Source organism: Brassica rapa, chromosome A02, assembly GCF_000309985.2.
Source record: "Brassica rapa cultivar Chiifu-401-42 chromosome A02, CAAS_Brap_v3.01, whole genome shotgun sequence".
NCBI classification, from domain to species: Eukaryota; Viridiplantae; Streptophyta; class Magnoliopsida; order Brassicales; family Brassicaceae; genus Brassica; species Brassica rapa.
Window position 1 is genome coordinate 17,679,434 of NC_024796.2, and position 16,250 is coordinate 17,695,683.

General features: G+C 35.6%; 3 protein-coding genes and 1 long non-coding RNA gene across 4 annotated transcripts; 2 read left to right on the top strand and 2 right to left on the bottom strand.

Moving 5' to 3' along the window:
- LOC103853520 lies at window positions 1-2,636 on the top strand. Its single transcript, XM_009130422.3, has 7 exons — window positions 1-370; window positions 455-1,225; window positions 1,313-1,444; window positions 1,645-1,728; window positions 1,884-1,943; window positions 2,026-2,112; window positions 2,239-2,636. Exons 1-7 carry the CDS (start codon window positions 65-67, stop codon window positions 2,464-2,466), a joined length of 1,668 nt encoding a protein of 555 aa, XP_009128670.1. The 5' UTR covers window positions 1-64; the 3' UTR covers window positions 2,467-2,636.
- Window positions 2,637-5,947: 3,311 nt separating this feature from the next.
- On the bottom strand, window positions 5,948-6,586 carry LOC103853521. Its single transcript, XR_630271.2, has 2 exons — window positions 6,433-6,586; window positions 5,948-6,201 (listed from the first exon to the last, which is right to left on the bottom strand). It is a non-coding gene; the product is annotated as an uncharacterized LOC103853521 (long non-coding RNA).
- A 237-nt stretch (window positions 6,587-6,823) lies between these two features.
- LOC103853523 lies at window positions 6,824-13,035 on the top strand. Its single transcript, XM_009130425.3, has 3 exons — window positions 6,824-10,070; window positions 10,534-12,217; window positions 12,357-13,035. Exons 2-3 carry the CDS (start codon window positions 10,556-10,558, stop codon window positions 12,696-12,698), a joined length of 2,004 nt encoding a protein of 667 aa, XP_009128673.1. The 5' UTR covers window positions 6,824-10,070; window positions 10,534-10,555; the 3' UTR covers window positions 12,699-13,035.
- Window positions 13,016-15,737, bottom strand: LOC103853522 (S-adenosylmethionine mitochondrial carrier protein). Its single transcript, XM_009130423.3, is given in 9 exon segments — window positions 13,016-13,201; window positions 13,203-13,289; window positions 13,396-13,481; window positions 13,553-13,636; window positions 13,707-13,793; window positions 13,883-13,982; window positions 14,075-14,199; window positions 14,286-14,404; window positions 14,473-15,737. Coding segments are annotated over 9 exon segments (1,467 nt in total). The 5' UTR covers window positions 15,170-15,737; the 3' UTR covers window positions 13,016-13,119.
- Between the last annotated feature and the right edge of the window lie 513 nt (window positions 15,738-16,250).

Sequence of the window (16,250 nt, forward strand, 5' to 3'; positions counted from 1 at the left end):
TATTATTATCATTTATCAGTAAAAGAATAGTTTGGAGGAGCAAAATTGATCGAGAGAGAGAGAGATGGTGTTGTCACGGCGATTCGCACAAGTGTCGAGTGACGAAGAAGAAGAGGAAGTAGCGGCAACAAGGTCCAAGGGAGGGAAGCCGAGGAGCCCTGAGGAGGGGAAGCGGAGGAAGCGTAAGACGGTGAAGCTGTACGAAGATTTCGAAGACGACAAGGAAACGGAGGAAGAAGAAGAAGAAGAAGAGGAGGAGAAGCCCGATGACGCGAGCCCGGTTGGTGAATCCGTTAAGATTACGGGTAAAGGCAAAGGGAGAAGAACCCATTTCTTGCAATTCGATTACGACGGCAACACATACAATCTGGTCAGTTGAAAGTTGTCAACTTTGGTTCTGTTTAGTCTCCGTGCTTGCTTGAGACCATTTGTTTGTTTCCACTCTGTCTGACAGGAGGATCCGGTGCTGTTGGTCCCAGAAGACAAAAGCCAAAAGCCATATGTTGCCATTATCAAGGATATTACTCAAACAAAAGATGGAAGCATGATGATTCTGGGACAGTGGTTTTATCGCCCTGAAGAAGCGGAGAAAAAGGGTGGTGGCAACTGGCTATCTAGTGATACCCGAGAACTTTTCTACAGTTTCCATCGTGATGAGGTCCCAGCTGAGTCAGTTATGCACAGATGCGTTGTCTACTTTGTCCCCGCCCATAAGCAGCTTCCTAAACGCAAAGTTAACCCTGGTTTTGTCGTCCGCAAGGTCTATGATACTGTCGAAAAGAAGCTCTGGAAGCTGACCGATAAGGATTACGAGGATACTAAACAACATGAAATTGACCTCCTTGTTGACAAGTCTATGTCGCGATTGGGTGATCTTCCTGACCTTGAACCTGAGGTACTGCATCCTGATCTTGAGTCTCTCTTGAAGGCTAAGAGATCTTCCCGCAAAGTTAACATACCTCCTGTTGACGTTAGAAAGGAGGAAGATGCCTTTCTTAAACCTGAGACCCCTGGAAGCGCTATTTCCTCCGAGTATCATTCCATCTTACAGAAGTTTAACTCACTAACAGGTGATGCTCATCGTGACAAGTGTTTGGCAAAGCTTCTGGAAGCAGTCCAGAACATTTGCTACACCGCTGCCGATGAAACAAAGGTGGCTTCAGATCTTGAACAGGGTGAGAAAGATGCAAAGACTGAAAATGGAGCTCACGATAATCCATTAAAGGTCTTAACTCTTAACTAGACGTTTCTAACTTTTTGATCTTTCATACAGAGTTCAGTAGTTACTGGAATAAACCCTTTTCTTTGACAGGATGAGAGCTTTCTCTGGCCAGATGCTGCTGTTCCTCCGGTGTGTGCTCTTGAGCTGGCTTTACATGTTTCTCTTGCATCGGATTACCACAAATACAATCAAAGGATGAGGGCACTGGTTTTCAATCTCAAGGTTCCACATTCATTACTTGTTTTCCTTATTTTTTTTTGCTCTTGGCTCCCTGACCAATACAATACATACGTGATTGTCTTATTCATAACAATTGGTCTATGAGTTTAGAGAGACTGTGTAGGTCCTCAGTTTGCCGTAGACATCACTTTAGCATTTATTCTAAGTGTTTAACGGTAAATTTCATTTTGTTTTATCTGCAGAACACTGCACTGCTGGCTAGACGACTGCTCAATGGCGAGTTAGAACCAGCCAAGATTTTGAGCATGTCACCCACTGAGTTAAAGGTTAGGGACTTGTTATGTTACATATTTGCACACAGATACCCTCCCTGTTTTCGTTCACTCTCCATTACTTAAATCTTATTCTGTGTCATAATAAGCAATGACTAGTGAGTCTTACATGTTAAAACGAATAAAGATTTGGTATTTATGGGATTCAGGAGGGTCTAACTGCTGAGGAAACGGAGAAGAATGAGCCTGATGATGCGGAAAAAATGCAGGTTTTTCTCATTTCTGACTAGCTTGTTGGATTTCAGTTGGGGGAATGTGTTTGACCATATCATGTGTTGGTTTTGGATGTAGATGACTGATGCAAGATGCTCAAGATGCAGTCAAATTAAAGTTGGCCTGAGGGATATCATCCAAGCTGGGCATGGAGATCGCTATCAGGTTCTTATGCTTTTCCATATTACCTCCGTACCTATTCTCGGATATATACATCATGATCTTCTTCTCTTACTGTGCATATCCATTAATATTAATAATCACATTCTGATTTCTGTTTTATGGATCTAGCTGGAGTGTATTGCCTGTGGCCATTCCTGGTATGCATCAAGGGATGAGGTATCAACTCTGACTATAGACTCTGAAAAACCTGCACAAGGCACAGAGAGTGAGGACGTTGAGAAGAATTTGACCAGTCCTCGTGAAGCTGAGAAGAAAGCGAAACAAGACGAATCCTTGAAGACGACTAATGACTCAAACGTTAACAACAATCCTGAGACCACCAAGAAACCAGAGTAAAAATAGATGTCTAAAGGTTGGAAACTTTCAACCGTATGTTTAAGGTTTCGGGTATGGAATGGAACAGGGTTTCAAGTTAACATCTTTGCTATATCAATTGTCAATAGATTTCTCTGGTGCACCATCTCCTTTTTGCGTCTTTGTTAACAAGTGTCTCTTATGTTTGTCCATCACCGAAAGAGCCCAGTAGCCTAGGGAAGTAGATGGATAGAAATACAAGTTGGTGGCACAAGACGACTTTAGCCGCAAGTGCCCACTGTATTATTGTTGACTTCTTGTCTCTCTTTCCTCATAAGCTTCACATCTTGTGCTCTAAGCCAAGCTTTTCTATAAGAGTACGACCGTCCTCATAACCTTCTTCTCTTCTCGGCTCATAAAAAATTTGACCAAAAAAAATCCTATAATTTTACGGTTACTTGTGGGTGGTTTCCCTAATTCTTTGTTGTTATTAGGTTTTATTTATTTTAAATTAAATATATACATACATGATACATATAATAATTAGTTTAGAGAAATATAATATGATAGAATCATAGAACTAACTATTTTTGCAAAATAAAAAATAAAAATTACAATCATTGAAAGATAAAAAGACAACCGTTAGCTAGTAACAAACAGTTTTTCTTTGCCTATCTCTGCTTTTAGAGAGAAGGTTTCTCTCTTTCCTTGTTCTTTCATCAATATCTTTTACAAGAAAAAAGTTATGAATTTTGTTTTCTAACGCCAGTTTTTTTCCGGCTTAGAATCCCGTTAGTTGGGCTTTCGGTTTCTGGGAAACGGTGGCTAGCTATCCTAGCACCAGTTTCGCCGGCTTTTGACTCTGGAAAACGGTGACTCCCATAGCACTGTCTTCGCCGGCTTGGTTTTCCGGTGATACACCTTCCTTTCGGTGTTATCGTTGGTTTCCTCCGGTTTAATCCAGTTTTTTTTTTGTTTTTAATGTTTCTCACCTAGATCTTAGCTTTTCTGTTTTTGGAGAATCCTATTGGTAGCGACAATAACCATATAGTAAAGGAAATTATGGATCAAGAAATTTGTCAACAAATTTGTTGATGAAAAGATTTTTGAAAATAAAATAAAAACAGAAAAATAAAAGTTGAAGAGGTTGAGCCCGTAGATGTAAAAAGTGTTTTAGTATATAAGACACAAAATATGTTGAATATCACGATTAATTTTTTCAGTTATCCAATAAATTTTTAATTGTTCGACGGTTATACAATGCAATTACCTAAATTCATCTAATTATCTGCAAAATTTCGTCACTTTCTTAGCACAAATATTATATTCTAAACACCTAACGTAATCATGCATTAATATGTCTTCTCTTATCTGGTTGTAGCTTTATTAAAGAAATATGAGTTTCCTTTTAGTGTAGTTATCAAAAACATATTCCAAGAAGACAGTAAATCAACTACACTGACAAATACTCCTTCCGTTTCATTATAAGTGTCACTTAGACATTTTTACACATATTAAGAAAATGACTGAAATATATTTGTATTTTCATTAATTACATTTAATTGACCAATAGTATTTAAAATAAATAAATTTATTTATTAAATCAATGCATTTTACTATTAATATTCAGCTAAAAGTAAGTAAAAATTGCATTGGAAATCTAAAACGACATTTTTTATGTAACAAGAAAAAACCCTTAAAGTGACACTCTTTAAGAAACAGAGGGAGTAGTATTTTGGTTTTAAAAAATATCATTCAATCATTTAAAAATTGTTCAATTTGTTTCTAAAATCAATCACCCGAACGTTATATAAATGAAGTTTGGCCAATTTCATATCAACAATTCAAATTATGCTCGTTCAGAAAAAATTAGGCCAATTTCAATAGCAAACAACACACTGTTCTTCTTTCATCTGTATCAGAAACCATAGAGTAACCAAGATAGAATCTAAGTGCTTAAAGAAGACAACAGTTTCTAGTTGTTTACTAACACGAATGGGATCATACAAAGCTTGAATAGTGATTTTACCCCCTCTACTTAGGACTTGAAGTCTGAAAATTTTTTGCAATGGTTATGAGGACGTTGTTATAAGGAATCTATTTCCAAGCAAAACAATGCTCAATTTGCAGCACCAGTCTCAACTCTAAAGCTCTGAGTATATGTTGATGGTGAAACGCATGGATGAGCTGAAAGAGGAGTGCATGTTCCTTGATTTGAAACCCGCTAATGTCGATTCTGAAAAGGAGGAGAAACTTCAGGCTACAAGTGCTTGAGCAAGAATTGACTGAGACTGAGACCAAGAAGGTAAAACAACCATAATATAACTAAATCCGAGTTAAAGCATAAGAGAGACAGAACTCACCTTTCTGTTAACCCGAAAGCAAGATCCAGCATATCATTCTCTTCATATGTTGGCTCTTTCAGGTTTGTTGTAGTATTCAGTGTCGTAATTTCCAATCACAGTTTGGTGAAATCACACTTGATGATCAATTTATTGCAAGAAAAAGACTGTTAGCTTTACCAACGATCACATGGCACGTCGAACACGCTAGAGAACCTTCACACGCCCCTGAACATTTAGATTAAAAAAAATCTGAGACGTTAGTTACTGTCATCAGACCCAAAAAAAAATAATCAAATGGAAGAAAATAGTGCCTTCGAGAGTTCTATATCGTTTCTATGAGCAGCTTCAATCGATTGATTCGATGCAGTTGGATCGAATTGGGGTGGGATCCATAGCCGCGCTTAGGAAACTTAGATCGGTTTCTTAGCAAAGATATTTTTTGTTTATCTTCCCAAGAGTCGGCGCCAAAATGTATAACCTAAAATGTACACTAAGTATTTGATAGTGATCGGGAGTTTGATCTAGGGAAGACAAATGATGTAGGCAACAATATCTTTAGAACACAACGACGTAAACAATTTCCAGTAGGTAAAAATGGACTTTATTGATGAATAAGATCGAATACAATGAGTTGAACTAGATCGAATGATACAAATGAGATTGGTAAAGAAAGGATCTAAGATTGGGAAGAAAACAAGGTCGATGTATGTATGTGGCTCTCTCTAGGGTTTTCAATGTCCCCTTCTTCATGTCTGTTCTCCTTCATTTATAGTGAGTCGACCTTGTGATCTTCGTAACTGCTCTGCGATCTTCGTGTCTGCTCCGCAATTTTCGTGACTGCTCCGCGATCTCCGGGACCTTGAAGTTTTTTTTTTCGAGTTCGATTGCTTGCTATGGACTTCAGTTCCTTACGGTTCATATCTTTGATCGCGGCCCATTAATGTACTGACCGAAACTGGATCCAACAAATATCACTGCCTTATTTAAAATATTTTAAATTATTATAACAACTAAATTGTCAACCAATCCAAACTGAGAGTTATAAGATCATGAGTTATTTTTGGGTTCAGCAACCAATAGCATTCTGATATTTAATATACAATATCTTTTTAAAAAGAAAAAAATATACTGTTAAGTTATATTATGTTTTTAAAATAAAACAGTAAAAACAAACAATATATTGTCAAGTTGACATTCAACTTAAGTTTTTTTTTCTTAATTCATTAAAAAAATCAAAATACAGCTTGAATCACACATGAATATTATCAACCGATACAAGGGCCCGGAAAATCACAATAACATCTTCCAGTTTCATTGCCTCCGACACAGTAACCCGTTGCAGCTGATCCAAATTTAACCATACACATAACTTCACAGTTTCCTATATCCTTGCATGAGCCATAATCCACTTCACATCCCATATTTTCTTCAACTATATAAAACAAAATCGTTTTCTTTTGAATTAAGATAACAAACTATTTTAAGAGTTAGGAGATATAATAGACTAAACACAACATATTTGATATTCTGCAAATAAATAAATATAAAACTAAGTTTTAATATAGTTACATGAACATCTTTGAATGTTGCATGAGAAAGTAGAAAGGTAGCATATACCATAACCAAGTATACTTTTTGAATAAATTTTAAAATAAATGTTTACCTAAAGAAAACATCATCAGATAGATGATGGCAACAACAAGTGAAGAAGTTGATTTAGCCATACTTGCTTCTCTTTTTTATCAAAAAACTTTAGTTATTTGTGTATTTATTATTGATAGGCTTGAAAACTTGGGAGACTGTTGAAATATATTTATAGTATAATGAGGTAACCAAACATTGAAAATTATTACGTATACACAATATCTTCCTAAACTTAGAAAGATATTATGCTTGTTGATGAAGATTTTTCTAAACTTGCATATAACTCAAATTCAGAAGGATATCTTACACATTAGGGAATATCTTTTAAATACCTGTTTAAAAATTGTTTTAAAATAGAATTGGAAGAAAAAAGATTTGAATCTTATCAAGCAAATGATTTTGAAAAAAAAAGTCAAAAAAAGTTTTTCTAAACAAAAACTTTTAGGTAAATATATATCTGAACGGTTAGACCAGCCACTTAAACACAAAGCATAATACTAAAACGAGAAAATAAAACAAAGAAACATATGATTGAAAATATATTCAATATGTTTTTCTTTTTACAATTTTATCCGCAATATAAAAAATCCACCGGTCAAACCATCAAATTTTAGTCAAATTTTAATATAACCATGTATCTGACTGTGTATAACTTTAATAAGACACTAGAGCTTAACCCGTGCCATGCACGGGTTTTGTTTTTACTTTTTATAGATAAATATTTATTTTGTGTAAGTGATAATCTATATTTTTTAAATTTATCGTGCGCGAGTTTTGTTTTTAACTTTTATAAATAAATGTTTATTTTATGTAAGTGATAATCTATATTTTTAAAATTTATCCCTATAAATTTTTTTTTTAATATGACATTTCTAAAAATAATAATTTTCTAATTTATATTGAGTATTATACATTGTTTTGTAATTCGTTAAATGTATCACCGATATTTTTAGAATATGACCCGTATACCAGCACAAATATATTTTTTATTTTTTATGGATCAAAATTTTATAATAAAATTATTTTATATGCTATTTCAAAACTGGTGTTATATACTTTATACTATTTAACATTTATCAGATTGAATATACACTGGCTTATTATTTATAATAGAGTATATATAAAATAATAAAAGACATGATTTTAGCCACAACATTTTTGGCTTTAGTTTTTAGAATATTTGCTTATTGTGATTGCCTTGAAACCTACGAATAATGAAAGTAAAGATTTTATTCTCTTGATGCCGAAATCTTTGTTAGTTATAATTATTTAAGAAAATAATGTAATAATTGAAAAATATAAGTATTATTTAATAGTAGGTTTATTTAATTTTCAGTAGCATTAAGTTGTAAGTATTTTGCAAGTTTGAGGATAAGTACTCTAAATATATATTTCTTTTTTAATAATATAGATGATCTTACGTCGTTTGATTTAAGTTTTCAGTAACAAAGTTACAAAACAGTTGTCCGAATCTTCGACCTGCTGAATTATCAACCACAACGCATTACCAACTGTACGCTACTTGATAATTTGACATAAACCTAAATACAAATTGATTTTAAGGTAAATGAACATCATCTTGTGAGATCATGCGTTTCCACGACTGAAACTTTTGTCATTTGCTTTTATCTGATGCTGCTTTTGTTGCTTAATCTTATTGTCAACATCTTTGGAGGACTATCGTTGGCTTACATACCAATAGCTAACGTTGCTCAGGTTTTTTTTTGTTCATTCAAATCTCATCAACAATATATAATTATTAACAAATTAAATAGACAAAAAAATCACTACTCGAAACTGAAATCAATAGAATTCAACAATATATAGATATAGAAGTTCTATTATGTCACGTTGAATGTAATATTTTGGTAAGTTAGAGAAAAATATGTTAAATTTTTTATTTTTAGTTATTATTTTCTTATGTTTTTCGAATAATGTTTTCAAAAAATTGACATAGTTTATTTTTAGGTGAAATATGATTTATAATTTTATATTTATTCCAGTTTTGATTTTATTAATTATTAGAAGAAAAGTCGATTGGTAGCTACACAAATAATATGCCACCACATCACTAAACATCTAGACTAAACTAATGTATTAAAATTACATGCACTATATGAATCATATGACAACATCCTTGAACTAATATGTATTATGTTATTAACACCATACATATAGTTTTGTATTAGAAAATTGTGCCGGATTTAGAAGTGTATTGGACTTGTAACAAGACAATTTACGATGATGTTTAAAATATTTTAACATGTTATTTGATGTATAAAATTTAATTTTGAATATTGGTCTATGTGTGTTCATTTTGTTTTTGGTCATTTGAATATGTGTTATGATCTTTTTTTCAAATAAATGCTTATTGCGTTATGCCAAGTTCCAAAACCTTTCATTTTTATGGTGTTAAACATATATTAGTTAATGGATGTTTTCATGTGATTCATATAGTTCATATAGTTTTCAATATATTATTTTTGTTCAAATGTGTGACATGTGGTGGTGTATTGTTCGTGTGACTAGCAATCATTGTTTTTAATCATATCTCATTTTCAATTCCTTCTCTTACATAAGAAAAGTGTAGTTTAAAGAAAAAAAATACAGCGCAATTTTGAAAATAAAGTATATTTGCAGTGTAGTTTCCCAAATTTCCCCAAAAAGGAATCCATATAGGCCTTTTACTATTGAAACTATTCAAGCAGTCCAATCTGTTTTTTTGTCCCGAATGAAACTGGGCTTGACCCATTAAACTCGCCTTACATGTGTATGTGTCCTGACGGCCCATTATAATAGATGCCACCTGGTTGGTTATATTATAAGTTTCTAATTCTAAATGCCAATAAATTATTTTTGTCTTCTACCTATTTGGACCAAAAAGTTGAAAGGTTGGTCAAAAGTGGGTGTTCCAATTACGATGCAGCCCATTATAGTTAGGAGCAACTATTAGCATATATTTAAATATCTCCTTCAATTTTAAATCTACGTACCACCCATATAAATCACACATTATTTAATACTCCTTCTGAAAATAAATAATTAAAATATCTTTTTAATTTGAAGTGGAGGAAACACATAGTCTAAAGATTTTAATTAGGGATAGGAATCCACATGAACTTCCCGAGAAACAAGTAATGGTACTTTATTATAGTTTGGTTAGTTTAATGAAAGTTTTCCTCAAATCTCTCACCGATTAATAATATCAAATGACGAAACCATCCTTTAATGTATTTTAGCGACAGTATCTGACAAAGGGGCAAGATTGTCTTACGTCACTCACTTCATTGAAGAGGAAAAATAAACCTGTGTTTGATAAATGAAGTGAAAAAAGAAGCCGACAGCAACTAAAGCTAAAAGCAAAAGTACACATAGAGTCATAGAGAGATAGAGACTGAAAGTGATTTTTGCACACCAAAGAGTGCTACGAAGAGGGAGAGAAAAAGAAACAAAATGATGCCTTGAGGGAGAAAACAAATCGATTGCTTTTCTTTTTGTTTACATTACAAAGAACATGATCTATCCATCCTATTGCCCTCACTATTTTGCGATCTCTCCTTGTCTTTCTTCTTCTTCTTCTCTTCTTCTCCATGTCTACGAGTGAAACTATGAAGAAATGTTCAAGATTCACACACTCTCTTTCTCACTCTAACTCAGGCATGCTTTGTTTCTTAGATCCCTTTTTTATTATTCTCCCTCTATCTGTTAAGTTCACCTCTTTTTGCTTCTTCTGCTAGATGCTAGTTTTGGTACTATCTGATTCTTTTGTTTTGGTGTTCTTCTTTGACCGCTATTTTGGTAGTTTTTAGTTATGTTCATTTTCATACTATAATTGGATTTTTTTTTTTCATACTCTATCTGAGATCTACAATGAGGTATAGAAAGATCATTGATTTTTGCATGTTTACTTTGTATTTTGGAGCTTAAGTAATTTCATTCTTTGGACACTGACTAATGTTCTAGTATGTGATGATGCTCTTGGCAACAACTTCACCTATTATTATCAGTTGTTTGGTAAAATGTTTGAGATTGAATTTAGCTTTCCTTCATCCATGCCAACATGTTACATTCTTGAGTAAGGAGGACTAAACTTATGCCTTGTGTATTTATGTTTTTTCAGATGTTTTGATGAGGTGATTGTAATGGAAATGAAATTTGGTAAAGGAATTGATATGGAACAAAGCCCCAACAGTGTTCTTACTGAATCAGAGAAGAGGAGTACAAGGCTGAAGCCGCCTCGCAGGGATGAGATACTGAGAGTCAAAGAAGGCTTCACCGAGATAAGCTTCAGGCGCTACCGCAGCACATCCTGTAAGAACTTTTCTTCCAAGCCGGATAATAAAACCGAGCAAAGGCGAGGTTCTGTCTATCAAAGCTCCAATAAGTTTTTTAAAGAGCTTAGAGATCCTCAGGGACGTAAAGACTCGGATGCAAAACTCGAGCTGTCTCGTACTAGCGACGCTTCTTTCTCCTTTAGAGTTGTTGATTCTTCAAGAAAGGGGAGTACAGAGAAAAGACCAGACACAAAGAAGGTTTCAGATGGACAGAAGTCATCAGCTGAGCCTTACACCTCTGGCAACTTCATTGACATTTGTTTGAAATCAGGTATTAAAGATAGAGGAGTGGTGTTGGATTCAGAAGAGGATGCTGACCATGAAACTCGATTGCCTAAGCCACATTCCTCTTCATTAGAAGCCGGTTGCAATAAGGAAAGCTCAAGGGTTAGGAAAATGTTTGATCCATTTGTTAAGTCAAAGTCTCTGAGAAGTCCTCTTGGCTATTTAGGAGAAGCAGAGAAGCACAATGAGCGTTGCAAGTCTATGTTGAGTGACTACTCAAACATTCATAAAAGTCTTCCTCCAGTTGTCAATAAGGATTACACTTCGGTGCTGGCATCATCCCCGGTTCATCTACATTGCCGTCTAAAGGTAGAAAGCAAACATGGGTTGCCTGTTTTTCAGTTTGTGTCTGATTCTCCAGAGGATGTTTACACTGCAAAGACGTGGAAGTCAGAGAACGGTTCCAGTTGGGTGTATACATTCTCATCTGCTGGGATCAGAAAGAGAAGCAGTGCTAGCGTGAGGGGTTTGAACGATGTTAGCAAAGAGCCTTTGCTTGTGGCTCAGATGCAAGTTTCATGTAACATGTGCTCAGAAGTAAGAAAAAAGGGACAAGATCCAGAGACTTTGGTGGTTAACGAGTTTGTTTTGTATGATATTGCACAAGCGAGACGGAGTGTCTCTGTCTCCACAAAGGAAGATCAATCACTACTACCTCTTGCTAAACCAGACTCAGATTCAAGAAGCAGCACATTGTCCAGGGATGGTTGTGATACAATGAAGCAGAGATCTCAGCCAAAACGTACTTCTCAGAGCTGTGATCTCGAGGCTTCGAATGGAACAAGCCCATGGTCAGCTGGGGATTTGCATCCTGACCTTGAGATTGCCGCTATAATTATCCAAGAGACCATTGAGAAGAGAGAGAGCTTAAAGTACAGAAGAGGTGACAAAAGGTTGATGGAGAAAACGAATCTTCTTGGTCTTTCTCCCATAGAAGAGGAGAAAAAGGAGTTGTTTGGTTCTGAAAAGTTGAAAGTTGTAATCCCAAGGGGCAACCATGGGCTACCAAATGCCGAAAACTCCGGTCCTTCGCCTTTGATTCAGAGATGGAGGTCAGGAGGTGGTTGTGACTGTGGTGGTTGGGACATGGCTTGTCCTCTTATGGTTTTGGGAAATCCTCTTTTCTCATGTTCTCATGATCAGCCTCTTGTGGACTATCAGCATCCTTTGCAACTATTTGTCCAGGTAACATTTGGATCTTGGGCTTGTATGAGTAACTGTTGCCCTATAATTATGAATTTTTGTTTACTAAGGTTCTTAAAAAATGTTTTAAGCCCTCCCAAAAAACGTTTTTAACACATCGTCACACTTCTTACATGTATAGGGTGCTAAAGAGCATATACCAGCGTTGTACATGTCGTTTGCTGAGGAGGGGCAATACGATGTTCACTTCCATGCGCAGTTATCAACTTTGCAGGCATTCTCCACCTGTGTTGCCATATTACATAACACCGAAGTCTCCGATAGTTACAGAAATTGCGAGAATGTACAGCAGTTGTCACACTGCAGCTCGCTGAAAATGTTGATTGATGAGGATGTTCAGTGTTTAGTTGAAGCAGTAACAGAGGAAGGAGAAAAGAATGTTCCTAATCCTGTGAAAGAAGCTGTGATCGCTCTTCAGTCCTACATGCCAAACCCTCCTTTCTCGCCAATCTCTCGAGTGTAGTCTGTGATGCTGTCCAGGATTGGCAGTAAGAAGATAAGAGAATAGATTGGTCTCCAGCTTCCTGACAAAAGTGCAGCCATGAAGCGGTTCCCCAAACAAGCTAGAACTTGAAGATGGGATGTTCTATGGTCTCCGGTCTGAGAAATGTGTCACGTTATTTATTCATTCTTCCGAGTAGGATCTTTGCAAAAGAAAAAAAAAAGCTACATTGTTCATACTATAAAGTAGCAAATGGGAGTTGCCCAATTTGGTTAGAGTTTCTTATAAGCTTAGATTTGGTACATCTTTCAGAAAAAAGTTTTGTAACTTGTAGTGAATAATGAGATCATCTTCCTCTTTTCTCTCTCCGGTCAAAAAAAAGTACTTTGAACAAATGAATTTTCATCAAATCAATAGTTAGATAGCCCAAAAATGGTAATGCTTAAAGTATTACAATCTTTGTCCTATAATGGGTTAGGGTTATCTCCATCTTTTGTTTTGTGCCAGCGAGCTGAGAGATCTTCTAGAGAGAGTATACTCTTGTAAAATTCATATGAAGCAAAGAATATAGCTCCTTGGGACATGTACATCACCAGTCTGGGGATCAAACCTCTGCATAATACAACAATAAGAGAAGATTATACTGGTAAAACTGAAGAAGCATGGATGGTACAAGCACCAGGGCATGGGAGATAAGATTAGTAAAAAATGAGCAAACCTGTATAGCCCTCGTGGACCTTCTCGTTTCCGTATTGATTGAAGAGCTTGATACACACTAGGATGTTGGGTCTTAGATCCAGGAATCTGCAGCCACAGGATAAGTTTTAAATGTTGGCGACAACTGTTCCTTGAAAAGTTTGGAGAGAGAAACAAACCTGAGTTTGTAATCTTGTTTTCACTACATCAAACGGGGTTGTGAAAAAGGCAGCAGCAGATCCCGCTAGTCCTCCACAGACGAGCTGTCAGGAGATGATCATCCCAAGTTACCATATTTAAAGATAGCTGAAAATAGAGAATCTTAGTACAAACCGTTTGCAATGTTGTGGGTTGAGCCGCTTGACCACAAGGACCAATGGATGGTAATACCATTCGCTTCATGTTTTCATAAACATAGAACTGCATTTCCAGTAACTTTGGCATCAGAACTGTATTCAAGCACTGCTACTAGTTAGAGAGAAAACAGGAACACATAACAGTAAGAGAACCTTAATGATCGAGTGAGGGATATTTCTACAAAGCACTGCACTCCATCCAGCATATAAAGAAAGTAGACCACCTTTCTGGATGATTCCAACTAATGCAGTCCTATATTAATTAACATACCATTTTTTTTTTTGGGATCAGAAGGTATGAATCCTTTCTTAAGCAAAAGTTAGACTAAAGCTTGCAAAGTTTACCAGCAGTTGCGATAATGTGAACTAACTTGCATCTGCTGTTTGATACGCTCACTTGGCGTGAAGATAAAAGAAGTTGCAACGCTTGCGGAACCCCCGGCTACACAGTGGGCAAGGGAGCAATATTCCTGAATATTACAAGGAATTATAATAATGAACTTTCACAATCTACTCAGCATGCCAAGAGTAATAAGACATGTGTAAAAAAAGAGACCTTAGGGAAAACAGGGAGAAGAGCTCCTTTAACTGATTCATAAGTGAATGTATAAAGGGCAGAGATAGGAGCTGATGAGGCAATGTTGCTAGCAATCCCCCGATAAAGTCCAGAAACACCTGAGCACATATAGGGTTTTAAGCAACGAGGCACAGTGATTAACTCATCCCAAGTAAACGTTTCCCACCTCTTTCAGATATGATTGATCTCCCGGTGTAGCATAGAGACTTGTCTTGGAAGCGGCATGATTGAATCATTGTCTTGACTGTATCAAGTGGGTGAAGACAAAGACTGACGCTGACACCAGCCAAGGCACCGGCAAAAGCATGCCCATGTTTAGCAAAGGACGAACAAGCTTCATGCTCTTTGTCTTTTCTATCTCCCTCAAGTATAGATAAGCTGTCTTCGTGTGGGTTATCCATAGATTCTAAAAGAGGACTCCTTGGAGTTGAGTGGCCCTCCTCAGCACAGCAGCTTTCTTGCTTCTCAATCTCAGCATCTCCCTTATGAAGCCTGGTAATGGTGGGAGCTACTCCTTCCATCCAGCTGTACAGTTTGTCTCTCTCCCATCTAGCCTCCGAAGATTGGCTATAGCACATCTTCTCGGAAACTCTCACCAACTGAGACTTATTAGCCTTTTGTTCAGCAGGGGAACCTGTACTATCGGAGCGATCCCACATCAAGTCAACTGCTGAGATCAGCGCATCTCTGCTCAGCATTTGACTCAACTTTGAAGATCCTCTTGGTCTCGTGCGCCTCTGGGGATGATCCTCAACATGTTCATGATCACTGATCTTTGACAGCTTCCTCTTAGCCTCAGCGAAGTTGCAACTATGCTTAATCGAAGGTTGACCCTTTTTACGAGGTCCTTTCCCAGAAGCCATTTGTTTTTCTCACAAAAACTAAAGAACCAATCAAAAAGAGCCAATTTTTTTTTATTCCAGTTTCAGCTAATACTCACTTGCAGATGCCTTAGCTACGACATGGATTTGTTCCAAGGACTCCCTGGTCCCTATATGAAACTTCAACTTCCTATTACATGACAGTGGTCGTTCCTCTATATGTATGTATACCAAAACAATAGAGCAAAACAGAAAAAGAAAAGGAGGAATTATTGGTGTTCTCTCGAGAATGCTTCAAGAAGAAAAAAAGGATTAAAATTTAAAAGAGACTGCCAATTCAGAAAAAGTTGAAGCAAAACTTGCGAGCGTTCTTCAGCAGCAGCAGCTCTGAGATCTCAAGTTGCTCGGGAAGATCCAGCCGCGCGTGGAAAAATAAATTGAAGGGGTTGAAAATGAAAATTAGGTAGAGGGTTTATGCGCCGCTTGTTCTCCCCACTGGGGTTTTACCCTTTTACCTGCTTTCCTTTCTCACTTTTTACTTTTAACTTAGGTATTTTACCCTCGATGCGTACTTAAACATTTTCATAATTTTTGAAAAGTTCTTTGTACACTGTATTCATTATACTAAAATAAATCTTACAATAACTTAATATTATATTTTTAATTATATAATTAAAATATAATTTGATTAATATTTAGTTATACAATTTATGTTTTAACTTTTTACTAAATGCTTTTTCAGATAACAATACAATATATATATAGAAATTATTATTTTTTAATTATATTTTTAGATTTTGGATAATTTAATATTCTATTTTTAATTATATAATTAAGAATTTTATTTGATTAATATTTAGTTATATAATTCATGTTTTTAACTTTTTACTAAAAGACTTTTTCAGATAACAATACAATATTTACAGAAATTATCTCTTTTTAAAATTATATTTTCAGATTTTGGATAATTCTTACTATTATTAATTTTAATTAATTATCTAATCAAATAAATTATTATTTTTTAATTTAGTTATAGATTATATTCATTAATGGTATAAATGATATTAACCACTCTAACTTTTAACGTGAGAGCTCGATTTCAAAAATTTACTTAGCAAATAAT

Coding starts and splice junctions, on each gene's coding strand:
- LOC103853520 (XM_009130422.3), top strand. CDS start 65: ATGGTGTTGTCACGGCGATTCGCACAAGTGTCGAGTGACGAAGAAGAA. Junction 371..454: donor ACGGCAACACATACAATCTG/GTCAGTTGAAAG, acceptor TCTGTCTGACAG/GAGGATCCGGTGCTGTTGGT. Junction 2,113..2,238: donor GGCATGGAGATCGCTATCAG/GTTCTTATGCTT, acceptor TTATGGATCTAG/CTGGAGTGTATTGCCTGTGG.
- LOC103853523 (XM_009130425.3), top strand. CDS start 10,556: ATGGAAATGAAATTTGGTAAAGGAATTGATATGGAACAAAGCCCCAAC. Junction 12,218..12,356: donor CTTTGCAACTATTTGTCCAG/GTAACATTTGGA, acceptor TTACATGTATAG/GGTGCTAAAGAGCATATACC.